The sequence below is a fragment of the Anabrus simplex genome, chromosome 2 (assembly GCF_040414725.1).
Source record: "Anabrus simplex isolate iqAnaSimp1 chromosome 2, ASM4041472v1, whole genome shotgun sequence".
Classification (NCBI taxonomy): domain Eukaryota; kingdom Metazoa; phylum Arthropoda; class Insecta; order Orthoptera; family Tettigoniidae; genus Anabrus; species Anabrus simplex.
Genome location: NC_090266.1, coordinates 982,141,885 through 982,160,727, shown reverse-complemented (window position 1 = coordinate 982,160,727; position 18,843 = coordinate 982,141,885). Strand labels below are relative to the sequence as shown.

Genomic DNA, 18,843 nt, shown 5'->3' with positions numbered 1-18,843 from the left:
AAACATAAGATTCATATCTCATAACAGACATCACCACTAAATATTAGAATAACCTGAGTCGGACAGGTGTCTCGTGCAATGGTAGAGATTCAATTAAAACGAAGGGATATGAAAGGATTTCTTATCTACAAAGGATAAAATTAAATATAGGATGGCTGGTTTTAGACTTTTTTCATTGTTGTGGAGGCACAACATTACATTTTGAGAAAGATGTTGGCTATAATAGCTGCATTATTCTTTAACAACGCCATACTTGAAATATGACAACAACATGCCCGTGAAATAAAATTGAATTTACAAAATTATCCTAACGTTAGTCCATATGAAAGTTTAAATAAATGTTCATATTATTAAATTAATAAATTATGACGCTCTTAAGTTGAATATCTAAAATCTTGTAAGAAAGACTTGAAATGCCATCAGAAATCATGGTGTAAATGTTTATAAATTTACGACTTGAAACCTAAGAGATGTATGATTTATATGATTGAGTGAGCTATTATGCCTTCGCCCACGGTTCTAAAGAAAAATCCTCACGTCAGATAGTACTCACTTTCAGGCTGTTCAGTTAAGGTAAAGATAAATTACCGTTACTTTAATGATAGCAACATACAGACATCCGTTAAAATATGAAAGAGATTTTTTCCTTATATCAAATCACACAATGAAATGTAGATAGCGTGAAATTGAAAGAATTCATTTTGAAGATATGATATGCAAGTAACATCATCTCAAAATAAGAAAAGAATTGAGCGCCAACATGCGAATAGAAATACAATAATGTGGCATCAGCTCATCCTAGAATAGTTAAAATATATTTCCAAATATATCTCGGTTGCATAGCCACATAGGATCGATGTTTCTGGATCACTCCCACATGAATAGCTGTAAGAAAATCAACATGCACATATACAATCTACAGTGATGCTGCTGGTCGCAGGATCTGTTCAGGTTCCCGTAGAAATGTACCTAGCATTAATAATGAGAGCAGAACTTAACATGCGGCTCCTAATACCTATTTGATTCACATCGAAGATCACTATATCCGTTGCCTTCATATTAATTCATTACACTGAACGATCTAGTCATTCTCATGTGTGAAAATCCTACATTCAACAAATTCCTCACAATCTCAATAAATACATAGACTCGTAATAAACACGTGGTTTCACAATGACACGTAGTTCGATTAAACAAGTAGCTAACACTGTCTTCACTGCTCCTGTAATACAGTTACTGTACAATTCTATCATAGTCCACCTACACTACATTGAAATAAAATTCCTGCTCTACAGCAATACAGGTACAATCAACTATTATCGTGAAGATCCTAATAATATTGACCACTGTAACACTATTAAATTTCATATATGTTGACGAATGACTTCCCGAAATTCAGTACTGCGAATTGAGGTACAATTAAATTAATGAAATGGCGGGGCTTTAATTTACTAAATGAAGATTTACATCCCTGGAGATTCTGTTTACTCGATGACACGATATCACTCATATTTCCAAACCTTCTATATGTTCTGCTCATTATTACAAAAATATATGTATATTCAAGAAATCTTGACCTGAAAAAAGAGCACTAACCGGCCACCACCGGTGTTTGGTGGTGTGTTATAATCCATCCTGGTGTTGTCCAGGCACCTGATATGTTCACTCCATCTTGATTTTGTACACACAGATTAAGAAAACCTTCATATTCACTGCACACTGCAAAATAACATCACACATTATTATGTGAGCCAAACACGTGCAAATTAATTATTGATTAACATAAGAGACACGCGGTTGAAAAATAATTCAGAGTAATACTCGAAGAATCACAGTCAAATAAATTTCTCAATATTAAAATTCAGCAATCCGACCGTACGACAGTCGCGACCCGTTATGTCGTTTACGCGATGATATGTACTGAGAACACGGCTGTTAAGAATGTAAATGTTAAGGTTCAGCATTCGCGTCTAATTTCCTTCACGTCCAAAGCAAGAGTGAGAATTAGCAACAATAGGCGGTGTCTTCTTGCTGCGTTTGTACTTCTCCAGTCAGGTTGTATCTTGAATTCTGAGTTTCCATAAGCATTTTCTGAAGTATCGATGTGTTGACGTTATAATTATTTATTTATTTATTTATTTATTTATTTATTTATTTATCATATGATGAAAAGAGGAATATCAACTACAGTAGAGTCTCGTTAATCCGAACTAATTGGGACCGGAGTCTGTTCGGATTACAAAATTTTCGGATTAACCGGAAAATATTTTCCAATAATAATGTTATTGTTTTTACGTCCCACTAACTACTCCTACGGTTTCCAGAGACGCCTAGGTGCCGGGATTTTCTCCCGAAGGTGTTCTTTTACGTGCCAGTAATTCTACTTACACGAGGCTGACGTATTTGAGCACCTTCAAATACCACCAGACTGAGCCAGGATCGAACCTGCCAAGTTGGGGTCAGAAGGCCAGCGCCTCAACCGTCTGAGGAAAATATTCTATAATAGAGTACAGTATATACTGTAATTTGAAAAGCCCATTATTTAGCAGTTACATTAATAAATAAAAAACTGTATAAAATTACAGTAGGGTAGTTAAGAACACGTAGAGGAGAAAACGACTAAAACTAGGTTAAAACTTGTCTCCTAAAACTGCTAAAATACGGTAACGGCTTACACTAGTCTCATATTCAGATGCCGCGACCGCCTAGAACTTGCCGTACGCTACGTCGAGCAACACTCCGCTACTACGCCCATTGATGTGATGTTTATGAGATTCTGGTTTAACACTGCATCTTCGAGTAGGTTCCAATCACTACGGCAAAAGAAACTAACAGACTTTATAAAGATGAATGCCCAGTGATTGATAGTTTATGATGTGTAATTATGTTTACATTAAGTTATTCTAGTAAAATATTACTAAAAGTGCAAGTAAATCTTCATTCTATAATATGGTCTTTCATTTCAATAAGGACAACATAAAAAAATGAATATTTCAGTTCGGATTAACCGGACTTTCGGATTAACGGGACTCTACTGTATTTACAAAATATGTACAAAAATACACACACGTAAACAAACTCTCAAGTTCATAAATTTATTCACAATAGTATGTCCAGATGGTTAATCCACTCAACAGCTTCTTGTGTTAGGTTGTGGAGATCCTTCATGGAGCCTCTAAATACTCTGAGGGGACATTCAAGCACTGTATGATCCATGGTTTGCTGTTCTTCACTGCAGTCGCAATGAGGAGAGGACATCCATCCTCACTTGTTCAGTATTGCTCCACATCTTCCTTGGCCAGTCCTTATCCTATTCAGTACACACCACTGTCGTCGAGGTGAATGAAAACCTGCGGGCTGCTCCCAAGGAGTTTTAATTAAGTAATGATGGGTCAGGGAGTTTTGGCTTGTTCCATGCATCTAGTATTTTGAAGTGATTGTCTTGCAGATTGATTGCTGTTCGCCACAATGGTTGTCTGGACTTGAATCACTGTGGTAGTAGTACTGGACAGTCTGAATGTATTGGTAACAGTGGGTTGTTTTCATTTTTCTTCCATGTGTTCGGTCTCAGCAATGACCAGGGGTGGGGGTAAAATGTTACTTAGAACCGATAGCCAGTGCATGTTAGCATATTGCATACATCCTGTGATGAGGCGCATTGCTTGATTGAGCTGCGTGTCAATTATTTTAGTGTGAGCACTGTTTAACCATGTAGAACAGCAGTATTCTGCAACTGAATATGAAAGAGCCAGAACTGTGGATCTGAGGACCGATGCATTGGCACCCCAGGTGGTCCCTGTTAACTTATGTAATGTGTTGTTCCGGGTTTTAATTTTAGCTGCTACATTCTTGAGATGTATTTTGTATGTCAGTGATCTGTCCAGAGTCACCCCTAGGTATTTAGGGTTACTGCAGTATTAGAGAATCTCATCTCTGAAACTGACTGTAGGATTGTAATTTACATGTTTGTTCCGCAGATGGAAAAGTTGATACAACTGTCTTTTGAGGATTCAGTTGAAGAGAATTATGTTCAAAGTAATCATCCAATACCTTCAGATCTGATGTTAATGTTGCTTCAGCTTCGGGGAAGCTTTGACCCTGGGCTCTCAAGGCAATATCAGCGTAAATAAATTTCTTGGACTTGGTATTTGGAAGATTGTATGTGTACAAATTAAAAAGGAGTGGAGCCAGCACAGAGCCCTGTGAGAGCCCATCATTTATTTTGTGCACCCTACTTCGAGAGTTTTCTGAGAACTCTTCGAAATACCTATCGCTCAGCATATTGCCTATTAGAGTGGTTAGTTTCCGACAAGGGATAACACTAATGAATTTGAGCAGCAGTTTTTCATGCCAAACGGTATCATAAGCAGCAGTTAGATCTAAGAAGGCACCCATGCTTACCAACTTCTTCTCAAAGCCATTTTCGATATGAGTTGCTTTTGCTAGCACCTGTTCCTCACATCCTCTTCCTGGTCTAAATCCAGCTTGTTCTGAAGGGACAACCTTGTTGATGACTGAGGAGATTCTATTGTGGATCAGGCTCTCTAGCAGCTTGAGTATGACACTAAGGAGTGCAATGGGGCGGTAGTTTTCAACTTTTGAAGGGTCTTTGTTTGGCTTTAGTATAGCAATGATCTTGGTTTTCTTGAATAGTGGAGGCAGATGACCTGTTTCTATAATGTTGGAAAAGGTGTTCAACCATCTGATAGTAGCTGGACCACAGTGTAACAGAAATTCAGTGTAAATGCCATCAACACCTGCTGCATTTCCAGGTTTCATGCACTTCATAGCTTCTATAGTCTCTTCCAGTTTAAATGGGGCAGAGAACTCAGATTATTGTTGAGCTGACCTTTACCTTTTATTCAATTGATGTCTGACTTCTCTTATGACATGTTTTTCCTTTCTTCACTTGGAGGTAGTGATCATGTGTTTGGCCATATCACCTAAGATTGTTACATTTTTGCCTGATGGTATTTTTTGCTGTATCCAGTTTCCTGATTAAGGACCAGTCCTTTCTTCTGAAGCGAGTATGGTCCAAGGATTCTATGGTTTCTTGCCATTTATTTAGTCTGTTTTCATTTAGTGACTGTAGAAGGACAGAGGCAGTTGCAGGATCACCATTGTCTCCGTATTCCTTGAGAAGCTTTTCGCTGTCTTCATTCCAGCCGGGGATGTACTCTTTGCGGTAACCTCTTGGTATGCATCGTTTTGCTGCACCTTTTAGTATACCAATAAATCTGCTGTAGTTGTTGAAAGTGGGTTTTATCCATCTTATATTGGAGTCAGTCTGCTTTGAAAATTTTGTCCAATTTGCTTTGTTGAAGTTACATCGTGGTCTCGGGTAGGAAAGGATAATGGGTATGAACAGACCTGTCTGGAGAATTACTGGCCGGTGCTGGCTGTGAAGGAACCTGGCTAGTACTGCGCGATGTACCTCATTGGGAACGTATGGAGAATGTGTAATGAAGCACAGGTCAGGTGTATAGCCATGATCCCATCATGCAGAGATAAAAGTTGCCTTATCTTTAGCATCATAAATGAGTTGGAGGTTTTGTGTATCCATCCAGTCAACAAGTTTTTGTCTATTTCCATCACACTCCCGATATACTCAGAGAGTATGATGGCTATTGAAGTCTCCAGCGATGATGCTTGGATGTTGTAGTGAGGGTAGGGGTGGAGAAGGTCAGGTGAATCCTGGTGGTTTGTATAAGTTGATTATCGTCAGGTTACCCACCTTAACTGTTGCTGTAAAGACGTTATCTGAAGTTGATGGCAGGACTTCATAGTTGCTGATGATATTTCTTATGTTGTTGTTTGAGTCATCAGTCCATAGACTGGTTTGATGCAGCTTTCCATGCCACCCTTTCCTGTGCTAACCTTTTCATTTCATGCCTTCTGTTGATCTACGAATGCCATGTACGTGGGCTTGTCCTTCTTGATTCGATCCTCTAAGATCAGACGTAAAGTCAGGATTGCTTCACGTGTTCCTACATTTCTTCTGAAGCCAAATTGATCTTCTCCCAACTCAGCTTCAACTTTTTTTTTTTTTTCTTCCATTCTTCTGTAAATAATACGTGTTAAAATTTTGCAGGCATGAGATACTAAACTGATGGTGTGGTAGTTTTCACACCTGTCACCACCAGCTTTCTCGTGAATAGGTATAACTACATTCTGCCAGGAATCGGATAGGACTTCTTCTGTCTCATACATCTTACACGCTAAATGGAATAACTTTGCCATGCTGGTTTCTCCTAAGGCAGTCAGTAATTCAGAGGGAATGTCATCAATTCCAGGTGCTTTGTTCCTATGTAGGTCACTCACAGCTCTGTCAATCTCTGACCTCAAAATTGGGTCTCCCATTTCATCAGCATCAACAGCCTCTTCTTGTTCTAGAACCAAATTATCTACATCTTTACCTTCATACAACTGTTGGATATGTTCCTGCCATCTTTCTGTTTTGTCTTCTTTCCCTAGAAGTGGCTTTCCATCTGAACTCTCAATATTCATACACGTAGATTTCCTTTCTCCAAAGGTTTCCTTGATTTTCCTGTATGCAGCATCTGCCTTTCGTAGGACCATACAACCTTCGACATCCTTGCACTTCTCCTTCAGCCAGTCCTCCTCAGCTACCTTGCATTTTCTATCCACTTGATTCTTTAATCGCCTGTATTCTTTTCTGCCCTCTTCATTTCTAGCATTCTTGTATTTTCGTCATTCATCAATCAGGTCTAGTATCTCCTGAGTTATCCACTGATTCTTAGTTGATCTTTTCTTCCTTCCTAACATTTTTTCAGCAGCCCTACTGACTTCATTTTTCATGACTAACCACTCTTCCTCTATTGTGTTTCCTTCAGCCTTTTCATTTAGTCCTTTTGCGGCATGTTCCTTGAAACAATCCCTCATGCTCTTTTCTTTGAACTTGTCTAGATCCCATCTTTTTGCATTCTTTCCTTCCTTCAATTTCTTCAGCTTCAGATGGCATTTCATGACCAACAAGTTGTGGTCAGAGTCCACGTCTGCTCCTGGGAAAGTTTTGCAATCCAACACCTGGTTTCTGAATCCCTCTGCCTAATCATAATGAAGTCTATTTGATACCTTCCAGTGTCTCGAGGTCTCGTCCACATATAAAGCCGTCGTTTGTGGTGTTTGAACCAAGTATTTGCAAGGACGAAATTATGATGTGTGCAGAATTCAACCAGCCGACTTCCTCTATCTTTCCTCTGTCCCAATCCGAATTCTCCTACTGTATTACCTTCTCTTCCTTGGCCTACCACTGCATTCCAGTCTCCCATCACAATTAGATTCTTATCACCTTTTACATATTGTATTAAATCTTCTATCTCTTCATTTGATCTTTCGATTTCATCATCATCCGCTGAGCTAGTAGGCATATACTGTAGACCTGCACTATTGTGGTGGGCATTGGTTTGGTGTCTATCTTGACAACGATAATTCTTTCACTATGCTGGTCATAGTAGCTTACCCACTGTCCTATTTTCTTATTCATTATTAAACCAACTCCTGCATTTCCCCTGTTTGATTTCGTGTTGATAATTCGGTAGTCGCCTGACCAAAAATCCTGTTCTTCCTGCCAACGTACTTACTTCACTTATACCAACTACATCTAACTTTAGTCTATCCATCTCCCTTTTCAGATTCTATAATCTACCACAAAGATTCAAACTTCTAACATTCCACACTCCGACTCGCAGAATGTCAGTATCCATCTTCCTGATGATCGCCCCCTCTCGTGTAGTCCCCACCCGGAGATCCGAATGGGGGACTAGTTTACCTCCGGAATATGTTACTCGGGAGGAAGCCATCATCAGTTCATCATTCATACAGAGAGAGCTGCATGTCCTTGGGAGTTAGTTACGGCTGTAGTTTCCCGTTGTTTTCAGCCATGTAGCAGTATCAACACAGCTAAGCCATGTCCAGTATTATTGCAAAGCCATATCAGTCAATCATCCAGACTGCCGCCCTTGCAACTTCCGAAAGGCTGCTACCCCCTTTCGATGAACCATTCCTTAGTCTGGTCTCTCAACAGATACCCATCCGATATGGTTGCACCTGCGGCACGGCTATCTGCTTCATGGGGACGCGCAAGCCTCCCCACCGCGGCAAGGTCACATGGTTCGCAGGGGAGGTTATTTCTTATATACGTTGTTAATCCGTATTTGAGATGATTGTTTGTAGCCACAAGCTTAAACCCTGGAATCCTTCCTCTGCTGTAAAGCTGTAAGTCATCTTCAGCATGAGTTTCTTCGAGTAAGATGATATTATGATATATATTATTCCTTCTTCTCAAGCTCTATTATTAATTACTTCATTTTATGAAAATTGTCATGTTGACATGTTGTCATTACGTCGCCTTCGAAGACTATAAGAGATTGAGAGATTACTCATTCAAAATCCATATGAGGAAAATGTCATAATACTGATTTTAACGTGTTCTTGTGCGAGCTTTACCGACCTTTATGGAAAGTCATGTATAACGTTATAACAACCACCTTAAACTGAAGCAGTTTTGCATTCACTAACAAAAATCTGTCAAAATGAAGCACAGACCGTAACTACAGTACACCGGGCGAGTTGGCTGTGCTCGTAGAGGCGCGTGGCTGTGAGCTTGCATCCGGGAGATAGTAGGTTCAAATCCCACTGTCGGCAGCCCTGAAAATGGTTTTCCGTGGTTTCCCATTTTCACACCAGGCAAATGCTGGGGCTGTACCTTAATTAAGGCCACAGCTGCTTCCTTCCAACTCCTAGGCCTATCCTACCCCATCGTCACCATAAGACCTATCTGTGTCGGTGCGACGTAAAGCCCCTAGCAAGAAAAAAAAGTAACTACAGTACAGTGTGTAGGGTAGGCATCTCCTTGTTTTATTGCTGTATGTTCACTCAGTTTTATGCATGGGACATGGCCTATTGAAAATTAAGGACCTATACTTAGTATAACAATGCTTACTTTTAAGAATTTCAAATGATTTAACATTGTGTGTTATAATTTAAATATCTACTTGTTCCTCTTCTCCTTTCCCATTTATTGGGGGCCGGCACTTGATGTGGATTTGGCCAAAATTTAAGGCCAGATGCCCATTGTGACACCAACGCTATGTGGAGGGATGTATTTGCTAATAACTAATGTGTGTTTCTGTGGCAATTGATAATATATATTGTGTTGTATTTAGACGAAAGAAGTGTATCAAGACGAATAATATATGAAGGTACAGTTTATGTTAATACAGACAAAGATCTGTGGAAAATGTGTGCTTCCTACTGAAACCTCGATTTAAGGCGAACCCCCATTGAAGAATTAAAAAATCAGGTCCCTGTAAAAATGTAAAATAGGGGTTTTACTGTATTTACTTAACACATCACTGTCACTTTCACATTTCCTGTTTTTTGAACTGCTCTCAGAGCTTTTTGAAGAAGCAGAAGTCACTGGACTGGAAGCTGAAGTCCCTTCAATATTGCCTGAATTGCAAAAGTTAGACCCCTCCAGCAAAAACTATATTTCTGCCTCCTCCATTTCAGCTTGGTGAGAAGGCTCTGCTCCACCATATACCACTTCCATAGGTGTGTTTGTTATAGAACTGAACCTAATGAACAACATATTAATGCAATTCTTCTAAATTGGAGCTAAATTTTAGTCTGCACACAAGCCTTCTGTTTAAGAAATGATTAGTTTCAGTAATTATTTTAGTAAGTTGATTGTTAGTTTGTTATTTCTGATGCATTAATGAACAGATAACTTATGGCCTACAAACTGCATTTTCCCTTCACTCTTTCACAGCTAGAACACTTGTCTGTTTTTTTTTTTTTTTTTTTTTTAATGACAGAGCCTGAGTGGGGTATGTTATATCTTGTTAGCTTTGCTGTTTGCTCTCAGACTCGAAATGGTGACACCTCGTTTCGTCCCCTGTGATGATACGGGACAGAAACGTATACTCTTCCTTGTGGAGTTGTTGCAGATGACTCGGGCGTGCCTCCATTCTGTCAGTCTTTTATCCTCCGTCAGTTGATGTGGAACCCACTGCGTGCAAATTTTGCGGAAATGCAAGTGATCTTTGTAGACGGCATGCTTGGAGCCATGGTTAATGCCGACCTGAACACGAATTTCTTCCTCTGTGATTTGTCACTTTTCCACTATGTGGACATCAATCCACCCTATAGCATCAGGAGTAATAGCTCGATGGGCTTGTCCTAGGTGTGCGCCCTTCTCGGAGTCTGCTATGCCACTCGTGCACACTCGTCATGGACATGCAGTGTTCACCACACACAGCAGACATTTGATAGCGAGTGTTGCATACTCCAGCACCTTCGGCCACCAGAAAACGAACCACACTTCTCTGCTCTTCTTTGCTTGCCTAGACGAACACACTAGACCAGTCCGCACACCAACAAAGACATAACCCAACAACTGCATGCACCTGCGAGTTGTCACTATGCAGTTTTCCTACCACAGCAATGGCAATGTCGGTACGTAACTACAGTGTTGCCACCTTTAACGTGCAATGTATGTTATGTCGGGTGTTCAGTTTTCACTTGACTACCTCTTATATATTATTGTATCCCAGTCTGCATCCGGGAGATAGTGGGTTTGAACTCCACTGTTGGCAGCCTTGATGGTTTTTCCTTGGTTTCCCATTTTCACACTTCTAAGGCTACGGCCGCTTCCTTCCTACTCCCAGGCCTTTCCTATCCTATCATTGCCATAAGATCTATCTGTGTCGGTGCGATGTAAAGCATAATTGTAAAAAAAAAAAAAAAAAAAAAAAAGTTGTATCCCAATCTACAAACCAGAACGAAACAAAACAGCTTAAGTATTATTTAACAAACCCTTACAATGCAGTCACTGCTTGATATCAAGCGCACAGAACATTACTGACACAGTATTCATCTTTTGACATGGATAGAAACTGAGTTCAACACTTTTCACGCCTACATCTCATTAACTAACCCTATTACCGGGAGAGTCAATCACATCTGGTAGTCTACAGTATCTCTCGCAGCGCTCGCTGGTGGCTGACCACCAGGGAAGGAGTGGTAGCGCTATTTCCTTTTACTCATTATGGCTAAAGTATGCAATGTTTGTACATCTGTGCATAATCACTTTTTTTTTTTTTAGTGATAAGGCATGATGGCACTTGTGTAATAGCCAACATACTTGGCACTGTTCTCAGAAAAATTCTAGATATGCACTAATTAAACCTGCTTGTTTGTCTATCTGTGCTGTGATTTTTGTACTATAGTTTCAATTAATAATTATATACCTATTTTGTTTTGATGATTTGTTGGCTGCTAAATCATGTAAAGCCACACAATGCAAGAGTGCAACAAAATGAAAGGAGCTCATTGTAATATGTATGTGTTTATTTATTTCATTTATTTATTTTCCTTGTCTTTTCAGAATGCACTTCTGGTGCTTTTGGGAGGTTCAGATAATGGTGAGAATGATTCTTCAGAGCCTGTGGAGCCTAGTAAAGTAGGAAGTTCAGATAATCAAGATCTTCTGGATCTATTGGGTAATTATTCATTCTTTTCTACGTATTCTTCTTATAATTCACAGGGGCTCTAATTCATAGGGGCTACAATTTCTCAGAGTATATTATTTACAAATATTCAGTCACATTGGTGCATAACTCTACTTGATAGTTTAGTATAGGCCTAACTGGAGAACTTCAAAATTATTATATAATTACAATTGCAAGTAAAAGATGAAATTATTCTTGAACAAGGAAGTAATCACGTAAGTTCAAAAATTGGGTCTAGAGTTTACTCAAGAAATCGACTCTCTTTGAAGCGAGCTGTTTATTCTAAGTAGCACAACTACCTGCGATAATTTATTTTTAAAATTATGAGGAATATGAACTAGTAATGATAAAACATTTAGCTGTGGTCTTGGGCAAGTATCAGTATAACCACTGCATTTGTTACCACTTCACTTGAGATATTTTAAGAAAGTCAGGGTTTAAGCCATACAGGATAACAGCATTAGCAAAGCTGTACTAATCCATGGCAAGCATTGAAGGAATACTGACAACTGAAGTGGCTTGCTTTTACCTCATTAACAAGATGGTCTATCAAGACTGAATTGATAATTTGAGAGGTCATGTCGAACTTATTATAAATTGTTGGAATACTTCAAAATTACTTTTAATAGCACTCTATCTTACAGAGAAAGTATCTTCAAGAGATTGCAAACCATCTGTGTTCAAAGAACACCCCATTCCAAGACTTAACTTTGCACATTGTGATCTTCAGTTCTTTGCCTTATTTTGTCAGCCGCAAAAATTGTACGGGGGTGTGATAGCTGAATGACATCATCGCTGGCTTGTCACCAAGGCAGTCGGGTTTGAATCCTGTTCGATGCATGTAGGATTTTTGAAATTAAAAATCAAGCCCCTATGGTTCAAAACTGGAGGTTGTGTGGCTGTGATCATGATCAGTTGTATAAAACTACAAGCTTGCTTGCTTGCTTACTTGTTTGTTTTACGAGGTATTGGTTTCCAGTCTGACTTAAAAGCAGCCCTACCAAACAGATTTATACATAACTGAATTAACAGGTGCATGATAACTTCCCAGTTTTCTGGCAACTAGTTCCAAGTCATTCACCACCACTGCTCCTCCGTACACATATAGAACATACTATGCACTTTGTACATATTCTTCACACATATTGTGGTCATATTTGTCTAAGCACTTATTTTAACGTTAGAACATGGCAGCATGTTAAACATCACTGTCTGTTCCTAATCCCTTTAGTTGCCGGGCTGAGTGGCTCAGATGGTTAAGACGCTGGCCTTCTGACCCCAACTTCGCAGGTTCGATCCTGGCTCAGTCCGGTGGTATTTGAAGGTGCTCAAATACGACAGCCTCGTGTTGGTAGATTTACTGGCACGTAGAAGAACTCCTGCAGGACTAAATTCCGGCACCTCGGCATCTCCAAAAACCGTAAAAGAGTAGTTAGTGGGACGTAAAGCAAATAACATTATTATTAATCCCTTTAGCAACTTATTAAACATCACTATCTGATCCTAATCCCTTTCCGTGTAGATGCTTAACCAGTGGTCCATAAAGACGTTTATCAGCCGATGCCATGTCTGGACCTACCAGCAGCCCTACCAAATAAATTGATACTTAACTGAACCATACCAAATGCATCATATGGAGCATAATATTCTTCCCACTTTCTGGCTACTAGATCCAAGTCTTATAGACTAATTCCTGACAACCGGGCTAGTTGGCCATGCGGTTAGGAGTGCGCAGCTGTGAGCTCGCATCTGGGAGATAGTGGATTCAAACCCCACTGTCAGCAGCCCTGAAGATGGTTTTCCTTGATTACCCATTTTCAAACCAGGCAAATGCTGGGGCTGTACCATAATTTAGGCCACGGCTGCTTCCTTCCCATTCCTAGCCCTTTCCTGTCCCATCATCGCCATAAGACTTACCTGTGTTGGTGCGACGTAAAGCAACAAAAAAAAAAACAACAATATAATGCCTTTCACACTCTGGTTATTTTCTATGATGTTTTGAGGTGCTGATGTGCCCTCTGGATGGTAAAATACATTTTTTGGCACAAAGTTTAACCCTCTTGGAGCCAGGAGCCGATCTAGTCGGCCGCTCACCATCAGCTGGAAGAGGCCAGAGCTCCGCCTCCACTCTACTACTGTAAAATGCCAGGCCATTTTCAGTGGAAATACATGTATTTTAAAATTCACGTATATCTACCAGTGTATAGCAAATACCGGCATGAAATTTTCTACATATCGACTACGTAGAATAAACAACTGCTTTAGGGTGATATAAAGAGTCAAAAACGTTTTATTGTTGATTTATAGTTGTCGATAAAGTTTATTTTTAGGAAGAGAAAAACATTTTCGCACTTTCTCTCTCAATATCTACTTTGAAAAATCATTTACGATACAAAAGAATATACGTAATTATGTATAATGTATTTCTAAATACAATTCTATAGAATAACTAATTTGAATGAGAAAATGAAAACATAAAAAATAAAAATTCAAATATATGTCACTAGTATAAACAAGACAATTTTACTCACCGATAAAATAAACGTATACGTATCGAGGTAGGGCAAATACCGACAATACGGACAACACAGTATAAAAATAATTCTGAATTATTAAATAAATAAAAATAATAGTTGATATTATATTTTTTGTTTTCAGAAAAGTCATTTTCTCGTTTCCGGATGTAGTATCTATTTAAAAAATAATTTTACGATACAACAGATAATACGATACAATATACATAATTAAGAAATCTATAGCGCTAAAGCCCTGATTTCCTTTGGCCTACTAAGCGACCGCTGCTCAGTTCGGATATCTGCAGTTTACGAGGTGAATCATGGTCAGTGAGACGGATCCTCTCAGTAATTATTCTTGGTTTTCTACACCGGGCTCGCCCTCTCACCCTCAGATATCTCCTCAATTCCAATCACTTAGGGTCACTTAGATTGAGTGAACCTCGAACCAACCCTCAGGACCTGGTGAAAATTCTTTACCTGGACGGGAATCGAACCCATGGCCTCCGGGTGAGAGGCAGGCACGCTACACTTGGCCCGCAGAGACCGGCATTTACGTAATGATAGAGGACTATATGTGACTATAAGGTTTAGCAGAGAGAAAGTGAAAAGTAAATTGAAGTATGAAATGGGCTGAGAATCGGACGGTGGGGCATGTTTAGGTCAAAGAAGTTCCTTGAAGGAGACAGGAGGTTGAGGAATGTTGTCCAGTTCATTGGAACAAATTTCCACAAAATGCTCTCCAGAGACATCATCATCATCATATTCGTTATCACTAGTTTCATCTACCACCATATTCAGAGTAGATTTAGTGGCGTTAGATACAATTAAGCGTCTCTTCTTTAGCTGTGGTGATTCCGCGGATGTGTCCGGTATATTTTAGTCGCTACTCTCTGAACTAAATTCCCTATCGCTATCCGATAAATCATCCGCGTTAACTTCGCATTGTTCTAAATACTGCATTAATTTATTGTCATCAATACCTGATGGAAAAATAACACGTGAACAACTTGCCATTTTGCTGTCACAAATCCACTCGCGGCAAGGAGCATTCTCTTATTGACCGGTTAGCGATATTTGTAAACACAGGAAACGACTCTTGTGAAAGCTATAACACCCTCTTAGAACTGCCAAAGCAAGGCCAGGCACACAATAACATGCATCCCCTTTACTACAGATTGTAACAAAAGAATGCATGTCACTCCAGTTTGCCTCAAAATTATGTATATCAGAGAATTTTAAGCCGACCGATGTAATCGGCTCTGGAAACTTCCGACTGGATTGTTAAAGGCCGACCAGATCAGCTCTGGCAGTTTAAAGGGCGGGTGCTCGCACTACCGCCTGGCACCAAGAGAGTTAAGGAAGCACTATGATTTGAACTTACGTGACCTTGTCCCTATATTATTAGGTCGCGTAACAATGTTTTAAACTTTTAATTAATATTGAGAAAAAAGTATTTTTGGTGCAAACTAGGTGTTCCTACGGTGGTGGCTGCTCCTAGAGAATGTTATGGTATTTTAAAGCAAACAATAAATGTTCACTTTTTTGACATAAAAATGCAACATTATTGAGTAACTAACTGTGATGCTATTTTAATTTATTGCTGGATTGTTTCTAACATATTGTATTTTAAATTAGCAAGGATGAAATGTCCCTTAAAAAATTATTTTGCAAGTGTCTGAGCATTTTCTGAGTTTTGTTTCTGTAGAAAAGCATAGGGGGATCGTGGAATAAATAGTTTGGTATAACTGCTGAATGGAAGCACATAGTACACCTCATTTTGCACAGCAGCGTTCCTCTGGATCCGTTCTGTAGTCCAGACAGGTTCTCTGCATGCTAGATGCTTCCATCCATAAGTTATATTAAACAATTTTTGCCATGATTAACCCCACCCTTGTGTATAAAAATCAAAACAGTTGAAAACATTGTTACGCCACCTAACAATATAGTGACAGGGTCACATGTGTTCAAATGATAGTGTGTTCCTAAACATTGTGGCAGAACTGTAGGATCACAGTACACATCTCTCTCTGACCATATTTCCATCAGCCCCAGCTATCTTAACAGCTGAGGTTTGTAGGGGCAACTGATATGTGCAGTCTTATGGTCGTGAAGTAAGGCCTGTTCTATTTTAGAGTGATATGGGGAGGAAATTGAGAACAATTCACACATAAGGATCTCTCTTACTCTATTGAACCTCTTATGTAGCATGCTGTACAGTCCAGTTAAATAAAGTGTCAGCTCTTAACTGGCTTAAAATTCAGCATGGGGGAAAACTTCCTGCCCAAATTTTACCTACTGTCATTCAAAGTTAGGAAAATCGTGAAAGAACGTAATCTTAGGTGCATGTAAGGCAAGCCCCAAAGAATTCAACTGCAAAAACAGTTTAATCAAAGACAAAGGTTTCTGTCAACTTAGAAGTGAACTAACTAATTTTTTTGCAAGTGGCTTTACGTTGCACCGACACAAACATGTCTTAGCATGACGATGGGATAGGAAAGGGCTAAGAGTGGGAAGAAAGCGGCCATGGCTTTAATTAAGGTACAGCCCCAGCATTTGCCTGGTGTGAAAATGGAAAACCACGGAAAGCCATCTTCAGGGCTGCCGACAGTGGGATTCGAATCCACTATCTCCCGGATGCAAGCTCACAGCTGCGCGCCCCTAACCGCATGGCAACCAACTAATTAAGTTATGAAAAATGAGGTCAAACAATAGGGGGAAAAAAAGCCATGGGGAACTTAAAGTAATATGCAAGTGTATTAATGAATTTAAGACTGAATATGGAACTCGACAGAAAGATGTACTTTGGGATTGTTTTCCGTCATAGAATATGGAGTCTACTTTGGAAGAAATATATACCAATGAAGGCTAAAATTGGATTTAATAAGTTTGGTTTTTCTTCCACATATTAAATTTTAAAAAATTCTAGTTGCTTTACGTCGTATCGACACAGATAGGTCTTATGGTGATGATGGGACGGGGAAGGGCTAGGAGTGGGAAAGAAGTGGCCGTGGCCTTAATTAAGGTACAGCCCCCGCATTTGCCTGGTGTGAATTAAATAAATAAAGCCAGACCAAAGTTATCAACTGAGGAGTTTGCAGAACATACATACATACATTATCATTATAGAATGTTATGCCTTTCAGCGTTCAGTCTGCAAGCCTCTGTGAATTTATTAAACGTCGCCACAATCCTCGATTTGCAACTAGTGTTGTGGCCTCATTTAGTTCTATACCTCTTATCTTTAAATCGTTAGAAACCGAGTCTAACCATCGTCGTCTTGGTCTACCTCTACTTCTCTTACCCTCCATAGCAGAGTCCATTATTCTCCTAGGTAACCTATCCTCCTCCATTCGCCTCACATGACCCCACCACCGAAGCCGGTTTATGCGTACAGCTTCATCCATCGAGTTCATTCCTAAATTAGCCTTTATTTCCTCATTCCGAGTACCATCCTGCCATTGTTCCCTCCTGTTTGTACCAGCAATCATTCTTGCTACTTTCATGTCTGTTACTTCTAACTTATGAATAAGATATCCTGAGTCCACCCAGCTTTCGCTCCCGTAAAGCAAAGTTGGTCTGAAAACAGACCGATGTAAAGATAGTTTCGTCTGGGAGCTGACTTCCTTCTTACAGAATACAGTCGATCGCAGCTGCGAGCTCACTGCATTAGCTTTACGGCACCTTGATTCAACCTCACTTACTATATTACCATCCTGGGAGAACACACAACCTAAGAGTTTGCAGAAACTCCTGAAAATATTCATTAGTATGGCTTACTGAAAATTGGGTACCGTACACATGCTTTGTTCCATACAATACACATGGACCCATCTTCAATGATGTAGTCTTAAATTGCAATGAGATGGAACATCACATGGGCTATCACATGAGCTAAAAATAATGGAGAAAGTCATAGACAAAAGACAGGGATATAATAGAAATGCAGTTAGAGGAAGAACAGTATGGCTTAAGCCGAATAGATTAACAATAGACTTGATCTTTACAGTGCGAACAATAATGGAAAAACATCTGGAAAGGAACAAGGAAATCATATTCGTATTTTTGGATTTAGAAAAAGCTTATGATACAGTTCAGAGAAAACGTATGGGAATGCCTACTGAAAAGGAATCTACGAAAATCATTAATTAACAAGATAAAAATGTTGTATCGTGAGAGTAAAAGCAGTGTACAAGTGGGGAGTGGTGACTCTGAAAAATTTTATACAAAAAAAAGGTCTCAAGCAAGGAAGTCCACTGTCGCCATTATTGTTTATTATATTGATGGATGTAATCATAAAACATGTAAAACAGAGTATTAGTAGTGATGCAGTGAATGCTTTGGTATTTGCAGATGATGTGGTGATTTTGGGAAGGGAGAAAAGGAAGTACACAGAACACTGGACGTTTAGATTGAAAATCTGAAGGAGTTTGGAATGGTAATTAGTAAAAAGAAAACTGTAGTCATAACTGTGGAAAAGAGAAAAAGAGAAGCCAAGTGAACATAGACGGAGAATGGTTAGAGAATGTAGAACAGTTTACGTATCTGGGTAGCATTATTAATGGAAGTAATGAAATCAACCCTGAAATTAATAAGAGACTAAGTAAAGTTACAACATTTTATCATCAAGTCAGAGAGCTTTCATGGGACGACAAAGTACCCAAGAGAACGAAATTAATATTATATAAACAGTATTTCATATCAGTTGTAACATATGGACTAGAAACACTGCTAACTAATACGAGACAAGATAGTAAGATCCAAGCATTAGAAATGAAATTTTTAAGAACATGGTT

The 18,843-nt window shown here is 39.3% G+C and overlaps 1 protein-coding gene across 12 annotated transcripts in view; it reads left to right on the top strand.

Moving 5' to 3' along the window:
* The window catches only part of AP-1gamma (adaptor protein complex 1, gamma subunit), a 792,649-nt gene that overhangs the window by 648,414 nt on the left and 125,392 nt on the right, over positions 1–18,843 (top strand). For all 12 annotated transcript variants that reach the window (XM_067141824.2, XM_067141823.2, XM_067141830.2 and 9 more), the window contains one exon: positions 11,411–11,525. In XM_067141824.2, coding sequence (XP_066997925.1) covers positions 11,411–11,525 — 115 coding nt within the window. The remainder of the gene's footprint in view (positions 1–11,410; positions 11,526–18,843) is intronic.